The sequence below is a fragment of the Loa loa genome, assembly GCF_000183805.2.
Source record: "Loa loa unplaced genomic scaffold supercont3.20, whole genome shotgun sequence".
Taxonomy (NCBI): domain Eukaryota; kingdom Metazoa; phylum Nematoda; class Chromadorea; order Rhabditida; family Onchocercidae; genus Loa; species Loa loa.
In genome coordinates, this window is record NW_018108200.1 from 93243 (window position 1) to 114268 (window position 21026).

Here is a 21026-nt window from a genome sequence, read left to right on the forward strand (position 1 = left end):
ATGTTGNTTAAAAAAAAAAAAAGAATTCCTAACAAGCATGATTGCATACGAATGAGATAAGATATTGCTGAATTTTCCACATGTCACAACAAATTCAGTGATTTCTTTTCTGTCAAACTATTGAAAATATCGCATGAATGGTATAAATATAAGCATTTAAAGTCTGTTCTAATAATATAAATCGCAATAATAGCAGCAGCGACAATAATTATATTAATAATATCGCATTGCTTGAATTGGGCATACGAATTAAAAACAATGCAAATTATAGCAGCAATATTAAGGCAGCTTTCTTGTAGAAATAGAGGATTTCTTATTCAAAAAACAGACACACATTTAAAGGTGACATACATCCATATCATATCATATCATATTATCATCAACAAACAAAGCGAAATCATGATAAAATCATTATTATAAAGTACATTCAAATGTACAATTTTCCGGGAGTAAAAGTTAAATCCTACGAATTTTTTCTATGATAGAATAAAGGATGGTTACATATATTGTCCGTCACACAAGGAATATTAAAGGAATTTCATTGATTAATTAATTACTTGATTGGTTCAAATCAATTCATTGAAAAAAAATAGTATAAATCATCCATAAAAAGGAATGAAATTAAAAGCGTAACTCTCATAAAACGCAAATTTATTGTCATGTAAGTTTCGAAGAACTGAAAAGTTAAACATCTTTGGCAGTTAGCATATTTTTATTGGTAGGAATAATTTTTTTTTTTGAAAAGTTAAAATTTCATATAGTCCCGGTATTGTTGAAATGCCTTATCAATGACATATTGTCATTTGAATTAAACGATATCAAATTTGGAATTAAAAATTCAATAAAGAAGATAAAAGGGATGGGATAGCAAAAATAATGCCCGATACTGTAGACATAAGAATTCAAGAATAAATCAGTAATTGACTTATCCCATTTCCAAACAAAATGTGATTGATAAATGCATTTTTAGATCTGGTGGATTGTAAAACAAGAAACGGCACTGGATAGGGAATTCCGAGAGTGAGAGAAAAGTTGAAATCTAAAGTCGGTCGAGGGAAGCCTCTGCTTCTTCCGGATATTCCAGTTCCCAGATACGTTTCAGATGTTTGCCCTTTACGTCACGTGGTGCACCAAATCCAGTCATACCCTAGAACAAATCAAAGTTATTATAAGAAACCAAGCAAAAGATATATAAAATCATTTATTTGTGTTTACAATTCTTCCAAAGTGTCATATAAAACTCAGAAATGATTTACATGCAGTTCAAGATCAACGATGAATTTTAAAAATTCTTTTGTAGAATTGATGTTCTATTTCACTGGCATATGAATTTAATTTTATTCAAGCAAATTTACCTTCTGAGAATCACCTCTGTTCCAACCTGCTTGCGATGGAATTACTGTTTCTGACTTCTTCATATCCTCATAAGGCAATTCACCAGCTTCTGCTTCATAAGTGGTATTACGTGGTGTACCGAAACCGGTCATACCTTGTTGAGATGCAAAGCTAAGAAAATAAAACTGAATGTTTTTGACTTGATCTTCCTTTTCAGCAATAAAAATAATTTCCAATTTATTTGGTAACTCTAAATCAGCTAAACTGTTCTAAAAATCCTCAATTGTAAACTTACCGGTTTGTACCCGATTGTAAACGAACCATTCCTTGACTTTTGCGATTCTGCCATGAGATCGAAGGATCCAAGACCTAGAATTTTTCTAGTTATTTCAAAATGTTTCGTCAAATAATTTGTAAGCAAATAAATTACAGGAAAATGAAATACCTCCCAGCGTGGTTGACCGAAACCAGTCATACCCTTCTGAGAAGCATATTTGTTGCTACCCATCTGGCTGGGGATTGTGGTGGAATCGATACTACTTTCCGGATCGTATTCAGGATGAGCCGAATCTTGAATTTTTGTCGTTTCACGTCGCGACGTACCAAATCCGATCATTCCCTAAAAATCACTGATCGTAATTTTCAACTTTTCAGTGTGGAAAAAAACACTTTCTCAAAGTTTGATGGTAAAATATCAATCTCTTTTATTACTGAAGAACTTTATGGCATTTCAAAATCCCATGATCAGGCTATGTACCCAATTTTGAAATATCATTTACTGTAATTGTGCAAATGCATTCAGCTTATCATTAGTGCTAAAAGCGCTTATTCTCCTGTTTCAGAGAAGAATAATAAAAAATTACCTTCTGTGAAGCAAACTTGTTAGTACCAGCTTGAAGTGGGATTTCAGATTGATCGGGATGTTCATGATCGTATTCAGGATGTCTGGAGTCTTTCATTTTTGTCGTTTCACGTCGAGCTGTACCAAAACCAGTCATGCCCTACAAATATTAGTACTTTAAAAAATGAATGAATAAAATGAAAAAAGAGAAATGTTATTACTAGCCAAAAAAAAGTTATAATAAATAAGAATTAACTGTTTACATTTGTTGAAAACAATTCCTGAAGAGAACAATCTTTTCATGTTTCAGGCAAATTTTTATTAAATGAGTTACCTTCTGTGAATCATATTTGTTAGTACCGGCTTGCAAACGAACGATACCATCGCTCAGACGAATTTTTTCTTCTTCAAGCGGCTGAATTTTTGAATTTGAGATAATTTAATTTGAATTTAACGAACTCTCATCACATTAAAAAACAGTGAAGAGAGTATGAAACTAAGTGTATAAAAAAATAAGCGGAAGAAAAAAGATGAACAAACCTGTAGATCTGAAGGTGCCTGATTGACATGAACACCTTCTCGGCAAACGTCACGACCGGTACCAAAACCAGTCATACCTCGCTGTGAATCGAATTTATTTGTACCAGATTGTAAACGTACCTCGCCGTGAGTTTTCATCAAAATTTCCTCCGGTATTTCCTGCAAATAAATTTTATTTTGGAATATATTTTTAAAAAAAGTTCTTTCATTTAGTTCTCAAAAAAAAAAAATTTCAAAAATCTGATTCACGATTCTTTCAATCATTGTAATTTTAACATTCGAAATCAAATAAGAAAAACATACCGCAAGATTTTCGGATTTCACTCTAGTTTGAGTATTTCGTGGTGTGCCGAAATTGGTCATTAACTTTTGCGAGTCGCCTTTGTTCCATCCAGCTTGCGATGGAATAATACCTAAAAAATCGTTTTAAAATCTAACAGTTAATCCAAAAAAAATCTGAATAGTACTGTTTTTTTTTTTTAATATAACTGTAGAAAATAACTAACAACTAATTAATAATATACATATTTAAATTGGCATATCTAAAAAATATCAAACTGAAATCAAAATTCTATTCTTCATAATTTAAATCATTACTTGGTTCGTTGATAAACAATAGTAGCATGCATAAATATTATGCTAATGAAGGATGTGACAAATGATGATTCATAAACATAACAAATTTAAGATCCAAAAAGTACGGATGTTTCGGATACAGGTAGTGTTAATGTTATGTTTAAACAAACATTCATAAATCAGTAAACATTTGAGAGTATATAATTGAAAGAACCAATTATTATATCTATCTTGTACCATTAAATGGAATAAGGATAATATAGTCAGAAGAAGTCACTGAAAGAGACAGTTGCTCGTCTATGTTCAATAACATCTTCCATTGCGTGGATAACTAAAAGACGTTGAATCATGGTAAATTATTAAGTTAAATTTATTGAGAAGAGATAAATGACCATCAGTTTGACGCAATTGAGCCAATGTCCATCTGCCAACTCTTTTGGGTTGTCCTTGTCCTGCAACCCGAGTTTCCATTGTTGCATTCGGCTGTGCTTCATCTGCAATAATACTTATACATATTAAAAAGAAGTATTTCATTTTTCTTCAGAGTGTATTTTTACCAAAAATTCTCATTGTCTAAAAGAGGAAGTTGAAAGAGAAACTTTCTAAATAATGATTTGCTTGCACATTATGCTGAAATTCAGGAGAACTCATAGGTGCTTATATATGTATAGCTAAGATCCTACAATTTAGAGATATAATTCCACCACTTAGTTTCTTTTTTTTTTCTACGGATTTAATGCCAAAAATGCAAATTAGGTAGTTAAAATGGAGAAGACAAGGAATACAAAGCAATGAACAAAAACATAAATGGCCACTTAATTGTTACATATAAAAATTCCATTTTTTTTTTCTCTTTAAAAATAGTTTAATTAGTAAGAAAAGAAAAATGTGACAAAGCAAAGATGATATAATGTAGAAAGTTGGATATGAGTAAAAAAATCATTTGATATTGTTATACCTTCTTCATCATCTTTTTTTTCCAGTTTCTGTCAACCGTCATAATTAGTATTACCAGAAAATTAATAATTAATGTTGCACTTTTTTTGATAAATTTACATATCAAAAAAAAAAAAAATGTAAATTTAAAGAAAGAATAGTTTAACTAGTGATTTTATCTCATATTTATTAATAAATGAATGTTAGATGCTGTTTAAAATTGGATAGCTAGGATATGTAAACATTAAGAATATTTTATACTATGAATACAGTATTCAGTTTAATACTGTATTTAAAAAATGACATTGCTATTTGAAGAAGGACAACTGTACATTGCTATTATTATTACTCTTAAATATTATTTTTAATTATCCAGGTCACCTGGAAGACAAAAAGAGTTGTGTACAATGATTGGTTTGCTTTGTAATTCAATTATATCATTTTGAATAATTGATATTGAAATGATCAGAAGATTTATTCACAAAAATTTTTAGCACATTAGTACCACTTTTATCGTCAAAATGTAATACCCAAACGACACGAAATTAAAACTATTTCCTTTTTTCAGTTACGCTTATGGAAATTAAATTTTTTTTTACTATAAATTTAAAATTTTACTAGAAATCTTCAAACATACACATATAAATGAAGAAATATGCTTACCTGCAAGAATTAACTTATCATTTTTACTCGTTCGCACACTATAAAATATAGTCGGTGGTTCTGTTGCCGTTATTATTTAAGGTTATCTCAATGACTTTTGAAAAAAATTTAAATAGAAAAATTAATAGAATTTAAAGAAGTTTTCAAGCAGCTAAAGTTCGTACTTTTTGCTGGTTAAATCAGATATTTGATAGTTGAAATTTACGTAAGCTCAACAGAAACTGACCATTAGCCCATAACTCCTCATTATAAAACGCAGTTTAGAAAGAAATGATCTGAAATGTTTAAACTGCAAATCTTGTATTCTTTTGAAATGTTGAATTTTCCTAAATCTGACTTTTTAAAAGAATACAAAATTCGCAGTTTAAACATCGACTGCAATATCAAATGTAATATACAAAGAAATAAATGTTGGATTTAGGATGGAAATTACTAAAAAATTATTTTAAAATTCTAAACATTAGGAACTTAACCAATTTTCAAATTACTCTGTCGAATATTTTCTTCACTGATAGGAATAACATCGGTTGAAAGGACCACTTCATGACCATTCATTTGCCCACCGCTGTCATCTGGTATTTCGAACTGTTTTTCCATCAAAGAGGACAAAGCGAATGGAGAAAGCGGTACAGTGTAAGATCTCCTTTGTACCACTAATGAATTAATGAACTCTTCTTCTTTCTTTCTTCGCTGTTGAGCAGGATATTGATGCAACAATTGCTGTCGGTGACAATTATTTTCAGTGTTTTTTTTGCCATTACTGCTTTCTTGAAACAACTCACGGATGACACCAATTTTATTATCGTTGCTTTCAACTTCTTCTAAAAGTTTCGAATCAAGTTTAAGCCTTTCCTGTTTTTGTGAATCGTTTTGCAAGTGCTCTATTGGCTGAAAATATGCTTTTGAGCTTTTTATCAGTGATATGCTTCTTCTTCTTCCTCCAATTCCTGTTTCTCTTATCAGTTTTTCATCGTTCATATCACTTGGAAATTCCTTCGATGGAATAGATTTTTGAAGTTGACAGAATCGATATTTCAAATTTTCATCACATATTTCATTACTGGAAGCATCTCGAAATTTCTGATGCCCCGTTTGTTGTTTGTTTTCTATCTCTGGTTCGCTTTGACAATAGAGATGCGATTCCTTTCGTACGTCGATCTGTGGTTTTGTTTGCATCAGTGAACTATGTTCAGCATCAGAACCATCGGAACAATTATTTGGGTGATCTTCAGATATCCCTTTGACGAATCCAAGCATCGAATATGATGCATTAGAGATATTCGAATTTTTCTTCCATTCCTCTGCGACGTTATAATTATTTCCAGTCATATTATTGTGAGAATCGTGTCTGGAATTAGCATCTAGCTGATGTCGTTCTTGTCTTATTCCTATAATCAAAGATTCACAAGCTTTCGTTTCTCCTCCATCTCGATAGCTTACATCTTGTGGTCTAACCGGGTAATTAGATGCGCCTGGATGACTGGTGGGATAATAGTAAGTAGGAAGTATCGTATAATTTCGTGGGATATGATATAAATTATCTGGTTTTAATATTGATTCTCCTGGAATAACAGCCGGTAGAGTAGATACGTCATACTTTTCATCAGTTTCCAGATACCATTGATCTCTATCATTGAAGTCACTTGTTACAATAGTTTTGTAACCTTTGTGTGATCGTTGTTCACATATTCCTGATTTCGAAAGAAAGTGGCCTTTATGCTGTACATGTGGCATGCTTATTCCCTTTTAATATGAGGACATTTGAATTTAAGTAATTTAAAAATTATTCTGACCTCTCTACTTCAACTTCAATAATATCTTGCGAAAAGATGCGCGAATAAAAGCAATAATGAATAAGAAAAATTCGCATTTTTAATAAGCTTGAAATTTCGGAAACATCTCATTTATATTAGCCAATGAGTGAATGATGACAGAAGCAGAAGTAATATCCATTTGTTATAAAACAGAATTCAGTACTGTGTTAAGCAGATAGGAATACTCGAAAAAAAGTAAATTCAGCATAATGATTCACTTTCATAGTCATAATCAGGATCATTGGGGTTAGCTCAAACCGTATAAGTTATAGTGGAAAAGCATCGATGTGCTTCTAGCTGCTACACGATGGATGGTATTATGTCAACAATTCGTTCACATCGTCATCATTATCATCACAATGTGTATGTTTGTCTGACCAACCGTCCATTTGTTTGTCCCCAAATTTTTATGATCTGTCAAAAATCCATTCCTTTTCGAAAGGAACAACGTCGGAAGTATTACTCATTCTTTTGTTAAAAATTTCTTTCTCTAAAAATCTTTTTATACAAGAACAATGAGAATTTTAAATTCTTTTGTTAACAGAGAGGCAGATTTTCTTGAATACGTTAACTTGCAGCAATTTAAAAATTATACACAGAAAATTCTGGAAACTTTAAAACATGAATCGGAAATCCTTTTTTTTTTTTTTTTTTTACAATTAACCACATATGGTTGCCGTAATGTCAATGCTTTTAATTGTCATCATATCCTTTTTGAGTAATCGTTTGCAATAAATTTAAGCAAAAAGAATTAGAAAATGAATGTTTGGTTTTCCAGAGTGATTATCAAATAAAAAGTGATAAAGTTTAATAATTTATAAACAAATGTGTAAAGGAACAAATATATTAAATGAAAGTTTTATAGACAAGAATGCATATCGAATTACCTGTTGAGAAAACTTTGTTGTAAATTTACACCACTAAATATTTAGAAAAGTTAATTTCGATGTGAAATTAAGCGTAATCCAATGATAGAAATTGAATTTATATATGTTTCGGAAGTTTGTCAAATAAAGTTTGTTTAGTGCAATGAGATGGAAAAAGAACTTGCTTCCTCCTATATCCATTCCATTTCTGATAAGGATATAAGGAGCAAATTGTCCAGATGTCATGAAGAAATGTTAGAAAGATAGGAATGCTTGAAGAAGCAAGGGCTAATTCATGTTGTCATCTAGTTTTTTTTTTTGTGCTACCTTGATCGGTTGCATATAGTGGCTAGCAAGTCTACCTCATTATATGGAGCATTCAGATTATTTAAATATATTTCAGTTGAAAATATTACAATTTGCCTTGCATTCCATTGCCGTATCATTTCAAATAGCTCGAATACTTATTAAAGTTTTAATTAAACCAACCTTGAGCTTGCTCCGGAGCAACTGGGGCAGGCATTCTATTGGTTATGAATATATCACCTGTAATCTGAATAATAAACTGTTCATGTATCACGGAAATTTATGTTAGTACGACAGAAAACATCAAATAATACATTTTACACATGAAATTTTAACAATTTGCTTGAAAACCTGCGTTCAGGACCATCTATAATGACCAGAGTTAATTCATTTGATTAAAATTTGTTTTTAAAGAAGATAAAGTTACCGGGAATTAATGTGAATGAATTTATTTGTGTATTTAAATGCAACCTGCAATTCTGAAGTACTTCTTTCACTCTACAACCCCTTTTCAGATTCGATCTTTTTGTTCTAATGATATGGTACCAAACAGACAATACAATCCTTGTTTACATTCACCGTATCTTTCTGTACTTTGGAGAGTTCAACCATCGGAAACTTAGTCACCAGGTAAATTAAACAAAAAGGTTTAGCAATGGCATAGTAAGCTGGGATTGAAAAGGCGCTATATGCTTAAATTTTTGGACTCTTTTGATCTGGGGAAACTTTATGCAGTGTCTCAATAAATACACATCAAGTAAATTTTCAAACTTTCCTTTTACTTAGTTTTCCTCAAAATTTACTTGTGTCTACTCTTATCAGAGATTCTACAACACTAACAGTTAACAAAATGAAGTCATCATTAAATGAAGTAATTCAATTTTCAAAATAATTTGGATTTCGATTGTATTCCCTTTTGTTTTTTTCTCATCTCTTTTTACTTATTTTCTGCTCAATGTCTCTCTTCCCATTTTTGCAATGAGAAAATAAAAGAATAGACGATAAAACAATTTCGAAATTGTTGGAAAGAAGTTATTTCTCGAGATTTTCCTTTTTTTGCAACGTTTGGAAGCTTTTAAATTTGGGAAACGATCTATTTAGAAAGAATAGCAAACAACGCCACCATTCCTTGAATTGATCAAATAAATGTACCATTTTCAGCAAGTGTACCTAAGCAATTTGTAAAGGTGAATTTCAAGGATTCCTATGCTTACTGCTTCTGAATATCTAATTAATCAATGGAAAAAATTAATTACAATAAACGCCAGATATATTTTTTATTTTCAATCAGTTGTGGTTATTATTTCTTTTCAAATTATTCCCTACTTATTTTGTTGTACACCTAAAAGATATATATTATAATATATTATATATATGCAAAATTGCATACAACATTTCCGTTTAGATTTTACTTGGAGGAAGAACTCAAACTGAATTGATAAGTGACTCATCATTTAGAATTCTACTATGTCATTTTCCGTCAACCACAATTTGCTTAATTGTAATTAATCCTAGGAATTGTCCTTTACTGTGTAAAAGTTAAATGAAAGTAGTAAGATAGATTAATTTGTTTAAAGTAACAAAAACTTGTTTTTATGTACCGCGCAAAAGAAAATTCATTACTGATTTTGAAAAAAATTGCAGTCATAAAGATTTTTTCTTGAGCTGACTGTTTACGGCTAAAACAAATCAAAAGATGATAAGGTGATAATGATATGCAATAATGATAGAACATTTGGTTGTATGATAAATGCCTATTCAGCAAACAAAATATGTATGCAACCGAAGATTGTGTCCATTGAAACAACGGGAATTTCTCAAAACAGGTTGCATTTAGCGACATCTTTCTGCGAGGCCTGATAAACTGCAATAATACTGACATAGCATCAAGCCGACATAACCGATTGCTATCAATGGATTCAGTTGAAATAGTCTTGAGTTTGCAAAAATGAAGTAATATACAAGTGGGCGAGAAAGGGTTTAGTCGAAAACATCTGTTAAAATCCTCAAGTGATAATCATCATTTTTCTTGCGAAAAAGACTTCAGAATGGATGATGAATAGTATAATAGAAGAGGTGTGCTGAAAATTTGTTATTAGCTTTACGGCTATGTTGGTAGAAAAAAGAAGGAATAAGACTGAACAGCAATCAGGAAAGTCAATCAACTTGAAGAAGGAAAAGAAGATTGGATAAGTAAGATTTGTTTGAAATAGAGATGAGAAACACTGTTAAACAAACTTGGCTGGCAACCGAACTAACTTGAACACACTTTTTGGGCATAAAAAACTCATATTACATACTTCTACAAAGTGGAACCGTACAGTGCAAGTTGAAATTAAAATGAAATAAATGACAAAAGCGTTGTTAAGTAATGAGGAAATTAAAGATCAAACGTGAAAACTAAACAGGCATCGATTAACACAACTTTTCAGGAAGTTAAAACAATACTGTGTTTTAGATATTGCGCCTATTTTTGATTCATTTAAAATTAACTTTTTTCTCTAACCTATACTCAGCAATTAAAAACTAATTCATCGCATAAAAGAAATATTCGTCGAAAGATGTGAAAAACCTTGCATGAGTTGTGCATTAAAGATTGAATAAAGAGATGAGATCGAAGTTCTGTTTTATTTAGTTGCACTCCTTTAAGCCATTAATTCCGAAAATCTTTTGGAAAATTAAAATAGCACAACTGTTCGTTTACTTTTATGTAAAAGACTGATGAAGAAATTGATTGTTTAAATGAATTTTCAATCAAAAATCCGTTTCGGCTTAATGTAAAGAATGTTTTAATTTTAATCGCTTGGACGATAAATTTGAATTAATAGTAAGGTTTGAGCAAGTTACAATGTTAAAGTATTCATTTTTGGAGGAAAATAATATAATGCTGAATTTACTACAAAAGCATTTCGTAGATGTCATCTCGGAATAAATTTCATTTACCTAATAATACTATTCGTTAATTGCTACTATTTATAAATATGTACAAAAATTTTATAGAAAATTATAATATATTTGTCAATAAATAAACATATTATAATATGGTGTCAAATGAATGGTTAAGAAATGTAAAGAAAAAGAAAAGTTTTTGTCTAGTATTAAACACTTTCAAATAAATACTCACAGGCCAAAAAAAGACACAAAAAGAAGTTCGGGGAGAAAATTGAAGTTAGTTTTCACCTGAATTATAAAATTTTCATAAATGCGATGGAAAACTGTCTATTGAAAAAACTGTCTCTGCATTTTGTCAAGAATAATTGAAAATGCTTACATTATTGAATAGTGTTTGCACAATGATTTGATAAATATATCAATAAACAAATGGACAAATAAATTAATAAATGAGGGAGAACTGCTGACCGAGTAGGAGAGTGGACAGTACAGATTGAAGCAAATTTGAATTTTGAACAAAAAAACTGTTAAATTAGCTGCAATGGATGAAACTAGAATGCCTTTAATGCTTTCCCTTCGATAACTATTAAACATCAGCGCATACCATTTTCGAAAGTGGCCATACTGTCTGATCCACTAATTACAGCTAATTATTAGAAATGATGCAAAAAATATGGCCTACCAACAAATTATGCAAATATTAAGATTTTGAAAGCTTGAATTTCGATAAATTTAACTTTAGTTGCAAAAAATTTTAGCAGAATTTAATTGTATATGAAATGGTTAGCGTTATCGTCCACAATATGTATACCATTAAGAAATATAGCTGTTTTGCTATCGTTGTTGATGAAATGATTCACAGAGAAATAATATTTTTGTTATGAAGATGATGTTAAAAAATTTAGCAATAACTGATGGACGAAGTTAAGGAAGTGCTTTGATAGTTGAAAAATAATTCATTTCTACAAGGAATCATAGGCTAAACGATGATATATATAGTTCATAGTAATACTTATCTTCCAGCCTGAGAGATGAGCGGTGAGATGTCGGGATCCTGATCTAATCACTTAATAGTTTATGTAAATGACAAGTTGACTTTAAAATGGACTTAACACCTTTAATCTGCTACATTTCTGATCCAGTCACCTTTTCCTTTATGAAATGAGAGAAAATACCACTACGGATGATGCTTTTATGAGTTTGTACAGGTAAGAAATGAAGAATGTTGGAATGATAACGATGTGGAAAAGGAGGACATCCTTAATAATAACTGAAGAATGTCGACCAGAGACACATTATAAAACTTCCCGATGTTCGTGCAGCTCCAACTTTCACACTAACATTTCTACTACTGCTACCACAGTTGCTGTTGTGTTGCCATTACTATCAGCTAGCATATTTGACTTAAGATCCAGAGAATCACCTAGACCAACTGATAGATAGATAGCCAATTTGAGGGTCATACAGAGAGACAGACATGCTGATACTGATGGATGAGTGGATGCACAGATAGAAATCCTGAACGATTGATATCATTCTCTTTCAACTCCGTCGTAACTCGAAGTGTATGCAGAAAATTTAAGAAGCCTTATCGTATCCGAAGTATAGCACTTTAGCGTTGGTGTATGTGTATGTATGTGTGTGTCTGTTAATCTGTGTTTGTTCTTTCTCCATCTGTGCGTATTTAAAATTTGCCCTGAAGGTATTCAAACCCAATAATAGATGCTTCCCATTGATTCTCGCCCACAATTTCACATTCACGGTCTGTGCTAATGTCCTAATAGCTCGGCTCGAACTCAGGCTATACCTCACTAGATGCCGTGCTTCTTCGAATCCACCACCATCTACCAGAAACAACTGTGTTGGCTAATCTTTTTTTTGGATATCTACCCGTGGAAGCTAACCGAAGCCCTTCCTCCTTTCAATATCAATATCAACATGCATATGAACCATGTACTGCAGATACACAACATCCACATTCAACATTACACTTCTTCTCCTTCAAACTTTGTATCAGCTCAAAGCCCAACTGTTCGTGTTAAGGCGCAGAGGGCAGGTTAGCGGAGTTGTGAAATGAAGAAAATATTTTTTAGTTAGCTCGGGTGATGCTACTTCAATTTGAAATCATTTAACAGGCAGCTCGCAAAAATTTGGTATTACTTCCAATTCTAATTTTTAATAACTTCCTTCTCGGAGTAAACGTCTTTAATTGAAATCCCACGTCATTCTTCCCAATTGAACAGCACCAATTTAAATTATCCGTTATAAATCATTTCTTACACTTCAAATTTATCATTCTTAGATAATTATTACTTAATCAGTTACGCGAAAATAGGAAAAAAAAGCAAATGCGATGTGAAATTAAAGGATAAATTATAAGAGAAAAATGATTCTAGATGGAATGAATGAAATGTCCGGCGAAATAAGGTAAAGATAAGGGAATTCGATTGCATAACCATAAAATATCAATTATGACGTGTCGTTCTTATTGGTACACGACCATCGCTCTCACTAGGAGATTTAAAGTATCGATAAAATCAAACTTTTACAATCAGTAGCACTCAAAATCTCCAAAAATTTTTAAAATTTACTCATTTTAGGAAATTCACTTCTTATAAAGCTGAGCTAGAAATTGTCCTGGAAGTACAGGATGAAATTAAGAAAGTTCACATGATTAGATTACGACTTTGGAAGAACGAAGTCCAATTTCTTGAATAAATTTTGCCATTTTCGAAAAACAAATATTTTCGATTTAATTGTCATATTAAGCCAGTAATGAGGGAATAGAAGAGTGATTCTGCAAAGCTTGTTTTGATCAAATTTTTAATACTATCCGTCTAGAACTTTTGAAATTTGACTTAACGGAATTGTTCTACGACACTTTCATAGAGACATAACAATGTTATATACAATTATATGCCTGGGCTACGGTGGAAAAATTTGGTTCGAAGACCAAAGTCGAACCGTAAATACAATTGACATTTGCGGATGAAATTTATAAAAGTCGAAAAGGCATAAATGTATATAAGTTATTAATTAAATAGTGCTGGTGAAAGATCATTGTAATCAGTCCTTTGCAGACGTTTAATTTCAGTGAAATATCGCACCAAAGCGCCCAGCATCACAATTTTCCCAGTAAGAGCAAACACCGTTGCGTGCGCCATATTTTGCACGAACCACTGCCCGATACTTGCAGCCCAAAATTTGGCTTGTTCCAAAACCATAAAATCATAAGCTGTTAGATTAAGCTGCAGCCACATTTCGGAGTATTTATAATAAGGCATGAACATTATGGATATGCCAATTAATAACTGAAAAAGAGAAACTCATAAGCAAATAATAAACGACAGGAAAATTAACTTCTTTTAAGGTCTGATCAATCAAGAAATCGTTCAGAAATAGTCTTACGTAATCGATGGATTCCCATGAAGCATCAGCTGAGATCGTCGAATTGATCCAGCTGTGAAATGCTGGAACTGATAGACCAAGCGCTGTCAAGCCTGAAAAAAAGTCAGAATTTTATGATTAAAGTATTGAAGTGTGCTGTATTTAAACGCCAAGTTTTTTGCTAAATGAGACGTAAATTTTGCAGGAAAAGAAATTTGATGGAATAACCTAAAATCTGATAAATCGTGAAATAATTTCTACTAAAAAAGAGAAGGCGAGTGACGTGGCCAATTATGATTCCAACTCATTAAGTGCATCATACAGAAACTAGTGCAGCAGTGTCTCCAGTACAGATGATCAATGTATTATCACAGTATCATTTCAACATTTCAGATCTTAACATAGTACAGATAAGCAATTTACAGCCTAAGGTAAAAGGATCATCAGTTAGTTGGTGCTATCCTTAGCTGTAATGCAGCAATGCGTCTACCATCACTTGTTGCCTAGAAGTTAAATTTTCGTATTATCACTTTACTGAATTTTTTGTTATCACTTTACCTGTAAAGTGGAGGATGAATGTTTCTGGTTGACTGGTATTAAGAGTATGATAACACTTTTGTACTTGCAACACTTGAAGACCTTGTAAAATGGCTAAAATGGGTGCAAGAATGAGTGAAATGGCTTCATATTCGATCAGACTAAATTCCAACCAGCTCAATGACCCACCAAATGCAATCGGGATCTAAAAATTTTCACTTTTTGAACCAGGAAAAGTAGATTCTCGAGAAAGATCTCATTATTACTTCGAGATCATTGGTGATATTAAAAGAATTATAAAATCCATGCCATTCACTAACTTCTCATCTTAATCAACAAAAGTTCTGTCATTCATTCCTACAAAGTACCATTTGAATGAGCACATACATTTGTTTTACTTCCTAATTATGGTTATGCCGAATTCTTTGGAAAAGCTCAGGAAATTTCATAATTCACAACGATGTGTATATTTTTATATCTGAAAAACAAACCGATAGACAGGTTACCTAAGCAGTCGCGTTAAATGATGCAATATCGTTTACATCCTTCCTTCTCCTACCCTTACGGTTCCGTAACTGAATAACCGGAATCCTTTACCAAACATTATTCCGACTAGTCAGTCAGAATCTATCCCCTTCATTAATATGCTATTAATTACCCTCATTATATTTTCATGTTCAAATTTATCTGTAACACTGGCGGAAATATTTACTGGAAGTGACTTCAATGATGCTTTTAAAAAGTTGAAAAACTTTTAAAAAGTTACTACGAGTCATCTGTGAGTACATCAATCTCTGACAATAGTCAGTATCTTCAATAAGCATAAAGCACTATTCATCAATCATATCCATGGCCAATGTATACGAACAATATTACACTGAAGGATCTATGCTACGAAGTAATCTATAGCACCTCACATTCGCGGAATAATCAAGGTTTCGAATAATGTGTAGAAATGGAACGAGGAGACCGGGGAATCACAGTACTGTTCCAGCAAGCAGCAGTGGGATGAATGCAACTGTAAGTAAGAAGATAAGTGCAGCGGTGACTGTCTGTAACTTTCAATAGATAGACTGAGAATTTTATTACTAAATAATTTTACTGACCGAAGAGGAACAAAACTATCTGAAAGAGTATGTCTTGAATCAGATTTTTTCTTTCCTTGTTACTACGCGTCCTATCAATTTACCTATTTTTTTCTACTATTCGTACTTACGTTTGTAGGTCTAACGAGAGCCACAGAAATACGGCAAGCCAATTCTAAGCCAGATGATTTCACTTTATTTTAGGATTTATGCAATTAAGAAATGACTTTCTGTAAGATTAAAATGTTAAATTATTGGAAATTGTACGTAGTAAAAAAAAATAGATTCTTAAATATATCCTACCCATTTCACTGAAGATATGATGTTATTCTAAGCTCGAAGCACGAAGTACAAGTTATATTTGGTGATACGGTGTGAATGAAGGGTAAGATGTGGGACCTTAAAGCTGATCCAAGATTCTGTCCAGCTTTGATAAAATGGGATCATGTGGCTTTATTTAATGGAATTTTGAGAAGATTGTAAGATCAGTACTCTTTAGGCGCTATATTACAACTGAATAATTACCCAACTGAATACATCGCTTGACATATTTACATCAGTTGAAAATACAAAGGGATCGACCTACAAAGATTAACCTCATTTGAAGAATACCCAAGGCATCGGAACTGTAGGTGCCTTATCAACCATTGCTCCTACATCACATCCGAATTTATCACGGATGATAAGACCACAACTTCCACCCTATTTTAGTTTTTAACTTTCCCTACGCCTCTTTCTCGAGATGTAACGATCTTTATTCCTGTTTTCCCTAACCACCTTTCCTTCTCCTCGAAAGCATATCACTCCTCGGTCATGTCCCGAAACTCGAAACCCTGTCGTATTACAAAATCCCATGAATTCTCCAAGCTCTCCTCACTTCCTCGTTCAAGTCCACAGCAATTGTCGTCCAAACAGTTGTATTAATGGGTCTGTACAGCGAAGATTGTTTACGTTCGCAACCCGAAGTTTATAGTCAAGTTCTTTCGGTTGATTTATGCCTTGATTCATTTTTATGTTTCAAGATGATGGTTGTGGTGAGGATTTACTGGCGGGGAATCAGGGCTGTAATCCTCGGGGATTCGAGTGACTGAGGACTCCAAGGTTTTCATACAACTGAGTTATACTGACAGAAGTCAAATGGATTGATAATTTCTGTTGAACTATCTGTTGGCATTATTCGTTTGGTTATCTGTGTGTCTGTGTATCTTTTATAAGATTACTACGAATCTTTTGCTACAAGTAACTTCATTTTCGTAGTTATCTTTCCATATCGCACCAAGTTGCGATTTATGTCGGGTTTACTTAACTAAAACTAATCGAGAGGTGATTAGTTGGGTAATTTATGATCACTTTTCTGCATTTCACTATCCAAATGTCAGTGATTGTGACCATTAACTACAACGTTTTGTAAAAATAAAAACATACCAGTAAGCTGATGGGGGGATTGCTATCAGATCCAAGTAGACAGTTGGAGAATTTGGCTACGGTAAGTGTTGTTAAGAAGTCGAATAGTCTGAAAATGTACGATGCTAGGAAGGTTTTGCAAAGTATGACTTTCTTGAAAGTTGTACTAGAGAGTTGTTTCATAATGTTTAAATTTTCCAGAATATTCCCTACGGTTAGTTATAGAAATCACAGAGTTTCAGAAATCTTTCAAACGGAATTTCACTCTCATAATCCCGAACCTTTACGGAAGAATAAATTAAATCTCTCCACTTTGTAAACTTATAATAGGAAACATGCCTTAATAAGTATAAGCTACCCGAGCGTATTTGTGAATGTATCTGATTTGAAAGTAGAACGATAATGATTTGTGTAGTGATCGGTAGTATGAACGGGGTGATTGGTAATGGTTTACTCCATCGTTGCGTTCCTATCACTGTGCAGAACAATAGGAAGCAGAATGTCAAACAGTAATGCCAAAAATGCAACACAGCAGTATGCCAATCCAATACAAAGTATAAAGCATTATGAACTGCCGAAAGATAAAATGCTGAGCTTACGTTAAGCAAGTAGTACAACAATACGTCGTATGCTGCCATTTGGTTGATCTGAAATCAGCGTGCTTAAGCCATTACGCAACAATTAGCACTATGGGCCAGGATGGGATTACAAGTATTAACGAGATAGTGGAGGTGATGGGATGAAATGATGTATTTGCGGAGAAGGGACAACATTTTGAAGGAAAGCAATAAAATTATCCGTAACGCATAATGAGGGCATGGCCTTTTGCTGCTTGTTGTCTGTTTTCTGTACAATGAGAATGAGAATCATAATTACCATTGGATTCAGTATTATGTTCCGCTAATTTATGAAGGTTTGATTTTTTTTTGAGAAAAAATTAGTAAAGCGGTTGATGTTTTCCAGCATTTTCCAAAAAGCTGAGAGAATATTTTGTATACATTCGTGTTGGGAAGTGTTTGATGAGAATAAATCACAAAAAAGGCAAAGTAAGTTCTTTCACTGTATTATGAATAGTGATGATGACAATATACTGGTTTTACTTCTCTTTTTTTACGAAAACTAACTAAATATAACAATAAGTGTCGATTAAGATATGAAATAGGGCAGTATTGCTTGGGATAGAAGACATCAAATCTTCTTTTATCGGTTTATATAAAATGTTTGAAACATTTATATATAAAAAAGGGAGAAAACTAATATTCAAGGGAGATATTTTGCTATCAGTCAGCTGATACTATTTATCTTTGCGGAGACATTTTAGATATACCTTCATCACTAGTTTTGTCTTATAAATCGCTGTGACCTGAGCCATTTTGAAGATTTAGCAAGAAAAAACTTGAAGCTACTTTTATTTGATCCGTACAACTGCTAATACTGTTGAGAAAAACTGTCATGTTTATTGATTGGCGAAAAGAGTAGTGCAGTGAAAGGCAAAAACGCGCAGTGCCTCGAAGAAGAACCTGTCTGTCCTTATTATCTGCGAAACACTGTTGCATTACAAAACTGAACTAGGACAGATATCATTGTTTATTCCCAATGCATATTTTCTTCGTGCAGAAATAGAGGAGTAGAATAGATGAGAACTTTCCTTATCTTTACTTGCCCTCAAAATCTTAATTCGGTGAAATTATTACTAGCGACCTATCACTTTATTCTGAACTTGATTTAATTTAGGAATAAACAATTCTTGAATCTTTGAAATTTTTATTAAAAGATAGCAATACTACTCTGTATTAAGGACACAAGCACTTGAAATTTTTCAACATCAATTTTTATCCACAAAATATTTAGATTTTTCCAGAGTGTACGTCATAATGATTTAACAACCAAAGAAGATGAATCATTATTATGTGGTAAGAAAAAGCCTTCGATTTACAAGTTACCAACTCAGACACGTCTCAAACTCTCCATTCGTAAATGGAATGTTAGTATATCTTCTATTTTCATGAATTTTTCCTTGCAGACAAATGATTATGTAACATTTCATACTTTTCAAAAAATATTTTTTGAAGGTGGCGGCGAAGTGGCGATGGAGTATTGGTGAGGGGCCGTGTGGAATTTGTCGTGAAACGTTTGACTCTTGTTGCGTTACGTGTCAGACGCCTGGCGACGAATGTCCTATTGTTGGTTCAGTTTGTTATTTTATTTAGGGAGCAACTGAAAATCCTTTACATTAGAATTTGACGTAAAATTAATCACTGCTTTACTTCTTATCAGTTTTGGGTTAGGCTTTTAATGCGGAACAGCTTGCATGTGTATAGTAATAATTTACCATTGTTTACCATTTAGATTGGTTTTGAAGTGTACTAAGTTTGTGGTTATGATTATGTTTTTCTTTAATAGGGGCACACTAAAGTATGCTGGTATATTAGTTCATTGACTTATTATTATAGATGTTTTTTGGCATATAAACTAATTATCCTGGCTCTAATTTATTTATTTTTTTTATTCGTCTCACTAGCAACAGATTAAGCAAAATAATGTTTCTGTAAAAAATAGACAAATAGGAATGAAATAGATATCTTGAGCTTTTCTTACTTTACGTTTATATTATGTGGTGATGTCATTTAAACCCAGTTTATGCAAGGCTCATATTCATAAGCTCAGTTTTTATTGTCTGCAGTAGATTCTTTTGTTATGACTTCGGTTACAGGCCATCGGTATATGCCGTCATGCGTTCCATATGCATTGTATCGTAAAGTGGACAAAATCACAAAAAGTGGCTTATCCACTGTGTCCCTTATGCCGACAGAAATGGGAGTTTGCACCGATGGAACATACTAATGATTGCCCAAAGAACTAAAATTTTGACCAGTATTTAATTCATACAGCAGAATCGTAAAATGTATTCTCAACCTACTTTTTTAAGGCACACATTGCTCATGGGTGTACATATTACCTCTCCTAGCATTTACCGTTAGCATTACATCTATTCCCTTTTTTATAGTAATAATTTTTTCGTTTCTTGGCCAACTTTCAATATTTTTTTCGCGACGTATGCTTTACAACAACGAACAAATTTTTTCTGCTCTTCAAAGATTGCGAAACCAACGGTCTCATCTCATCGAAACTCTGGAAGAAAATGTTTTAAAAATTTTTAAGCATTTTCAGTTTGTTCTTTTGCGTAATCTTTTAAAAATATTTATGAGCCATTTCCCATAGATTCTGTGTTCGTTTTCCGCATACTTGCATTGTTTTCCACGCTGGGTACCCTGCAGTTATTAATTTTCTCGATTTATGTTGCTTTTTTAGGCAGGTTTGTTTCAGCAAAAAATTTTTTGAAAAATTGGAATCTTAAGCGTATGATGGATGGAATGCAGATGAAGGCAAGTGGCAAAAGGAATTTATACTAAGACTACAAAAGTTCCTAGCATGTCATATTAGCATAAATTTGAATTTCATCTTTTTCTTTTTTTTGTGATTTGTTTATGCAATACACTTTTCCGCTACTAGGGCATATTGACTTAATTTTATTTATGTAAATTACCAAATTACCGTATTTTTATGCTGGTTCAAATCTGGACTTTATTCTGACGCTTAGTTTAATGGCCATTAGTGTTGCATTACGCTAAAATGGTGAAAATGGAGAGCAGGAAAAAAGGAAATCCAGTTCAAACTGGTTGTTTTTAAGGGTTTTAATTCGATGGTATATCCTTTTCTTATTTCTCATCGTATTAACTATATCTCCTCCGTTTTTATTAAGTTACCGTTAACTAATTTCCCTGCTTTTTTATCCTTCTACTTGCTGGATGGAGACGGGACTGCACAGAAAGATTCATATGCT

At 32.5% G+C, this 21026-nt stretch overlaps 5 protein-coding genes across 5 annotated transcripts; 1 reads left to right on the plus strand and 4 right to left on the minus strand.

Annotated features, from left to right (window-relative positions):
* Window positions 1-929: 929 nt before the first annotated feature.
* Window positions 930-8129, minus strand: LOAG_16796 (calponin OV9M). Its single transcript, XM_020449455.1, has 10 exons — window positions 8061-8129; window positions 3685-3786; window positions 3020-3129; window positions 2717-2875; window positions 2511-2591; window positions 2199-2336; window positions 1781-1954; window positions 1631-1704; window positions 1356-1506; window positions 930-1147 (listed from the first exon to the last, which is right to left on the minus strand). Exons 1-10 carry the CDS (start codon window positions 8092-8094, stop codon window positions 1040-1042), a joined length of 1131 nt encoding a protein of 376 aa, XP_020307006.1. The 5' UTR covers window positions 8095-8129; the 3' UTR covers window positions 930-1039.
* A 3971-nt stretch (window positions 8130-12100) lies between these two features.
* Window positions 12101-12755, minus strand: LOAG_01565 (hypothetical protein; the record flags this gene model as incomplete). Its single annotated transcript, XM_003137104.1, has 3 exons — window positions 12101-12287; window positions 12482-12533; window positions 12674-12755. 3 exons carry the CDS (start codon window positions 12753-12755, stop codon window positions 12101-12103), a joined length of 321 nt encoding a protein of 106 aa, XP_003137152.1.
* Window positions 12756-13644: 889 nt separating this feature from the next.
* On the minus strand, window positions 13645-15297 carry LOAG_01566 (hypothetical protein; the record flags this gene model as incomplete). The annotated part of the gene is made up of 4 exons (XM_003137105.2): window positions 13645-14080; window positions 14178-14269; window positions 14715-14898; window positions 15253-15297. The coding sequence occupies 4 exons, from the start codon at window positions 15295-15297 to the stop codon at window positions 13802-13804; spliced, it is 600 nt and encodes a 199-aa protein (XP_003137153.1). The 3' UTR covers window positions 13645-13801.
* Window positions 15298-17503: 2206 nt separating this feature from the next.
* Window positions 17504-17922, minus strand: LOAG_01567 (hypothetical protein; the record flags this gene model as incomplete). The annotated part of the gene is made up of 1 exon (XM_003137106.1): window positions 17504-17922. A coding segment is annotated over exon 1 (315 nt), but the record flags the coding sequence as incomplete, so codon positions are not given.
* Window positions 17923-18139: 217 nt separating this feature from the next.
* Window positions 18140-20458, plus strand: LOAG_01568 (hypothetical protein). Its single transcript, XM_020445784.1, has 4 exons — window positions 18140-18228; window positions 19044-19166; window positions 19255-19365; window positions 19896-20458. The coding sequence occupies exons 1-4, from the start codon at window positions 18202-18204 to the stop codon at window positions 20043-20045; spliced, it is 411 nt and encodes a 136-aa protein (XP_020303796.1). The 5' UTR covers window positions 18140-18201; the 3' UTR covers window positions 20046-20458.
* Window positions 20459-21026: the final 568 nt, after the last annotated feature.

What these genes read in the sequence shown, in the direction of transcription:
- LOAG_16796 (XM_020449455.1), bottom strand. Translation starts at nt 8,094, where the DNA reads ATGCCTGCCCCAGTTGCTCCGGAGCAAGCTCAAG. An exon ending in TGAAATCCGAAAATCTTGCG is followed by an intron (nt 2,876 to 3,019) that starts GTATGTTTTTCT and finishes ATTTATTTGCAG; the next exon opens with GAAATACCGGAGGAAATTTT. An exon ending in TTACAATCGGGTACAAACCG is followed by an intron (nt 1,507 to 1,630) that starts GTAAGTTTACAA and finishes TTATTTTCTTAG; the next exon opens with CTTTGCATCTCAACAAGGTA.
- LOAG_01568 (XM_020445784.1), top strand. Translation starts at nt 18,202, where the DNA reads ATGAGAATAAATCACAAAAAAGGCAAA. An exon ending in TCTCCATTCGTAAATGGAAT is followed by an intron (nt 19,167 to 19,254) that starts GTTAGTATATCT and finishes TATTTTTTGAAG; the next exon opens with GTGGCGGCGAAGTGGCGATG. An exon ending in CTGGCGACGAATGTCCTATT is followed by an intron (nt 19,366 to 19,895) that starts GTTGGTTCAGTT and finishes CTTCGGTTACAG; the next exon opens with GCCATCGGTATATGCCGTCA.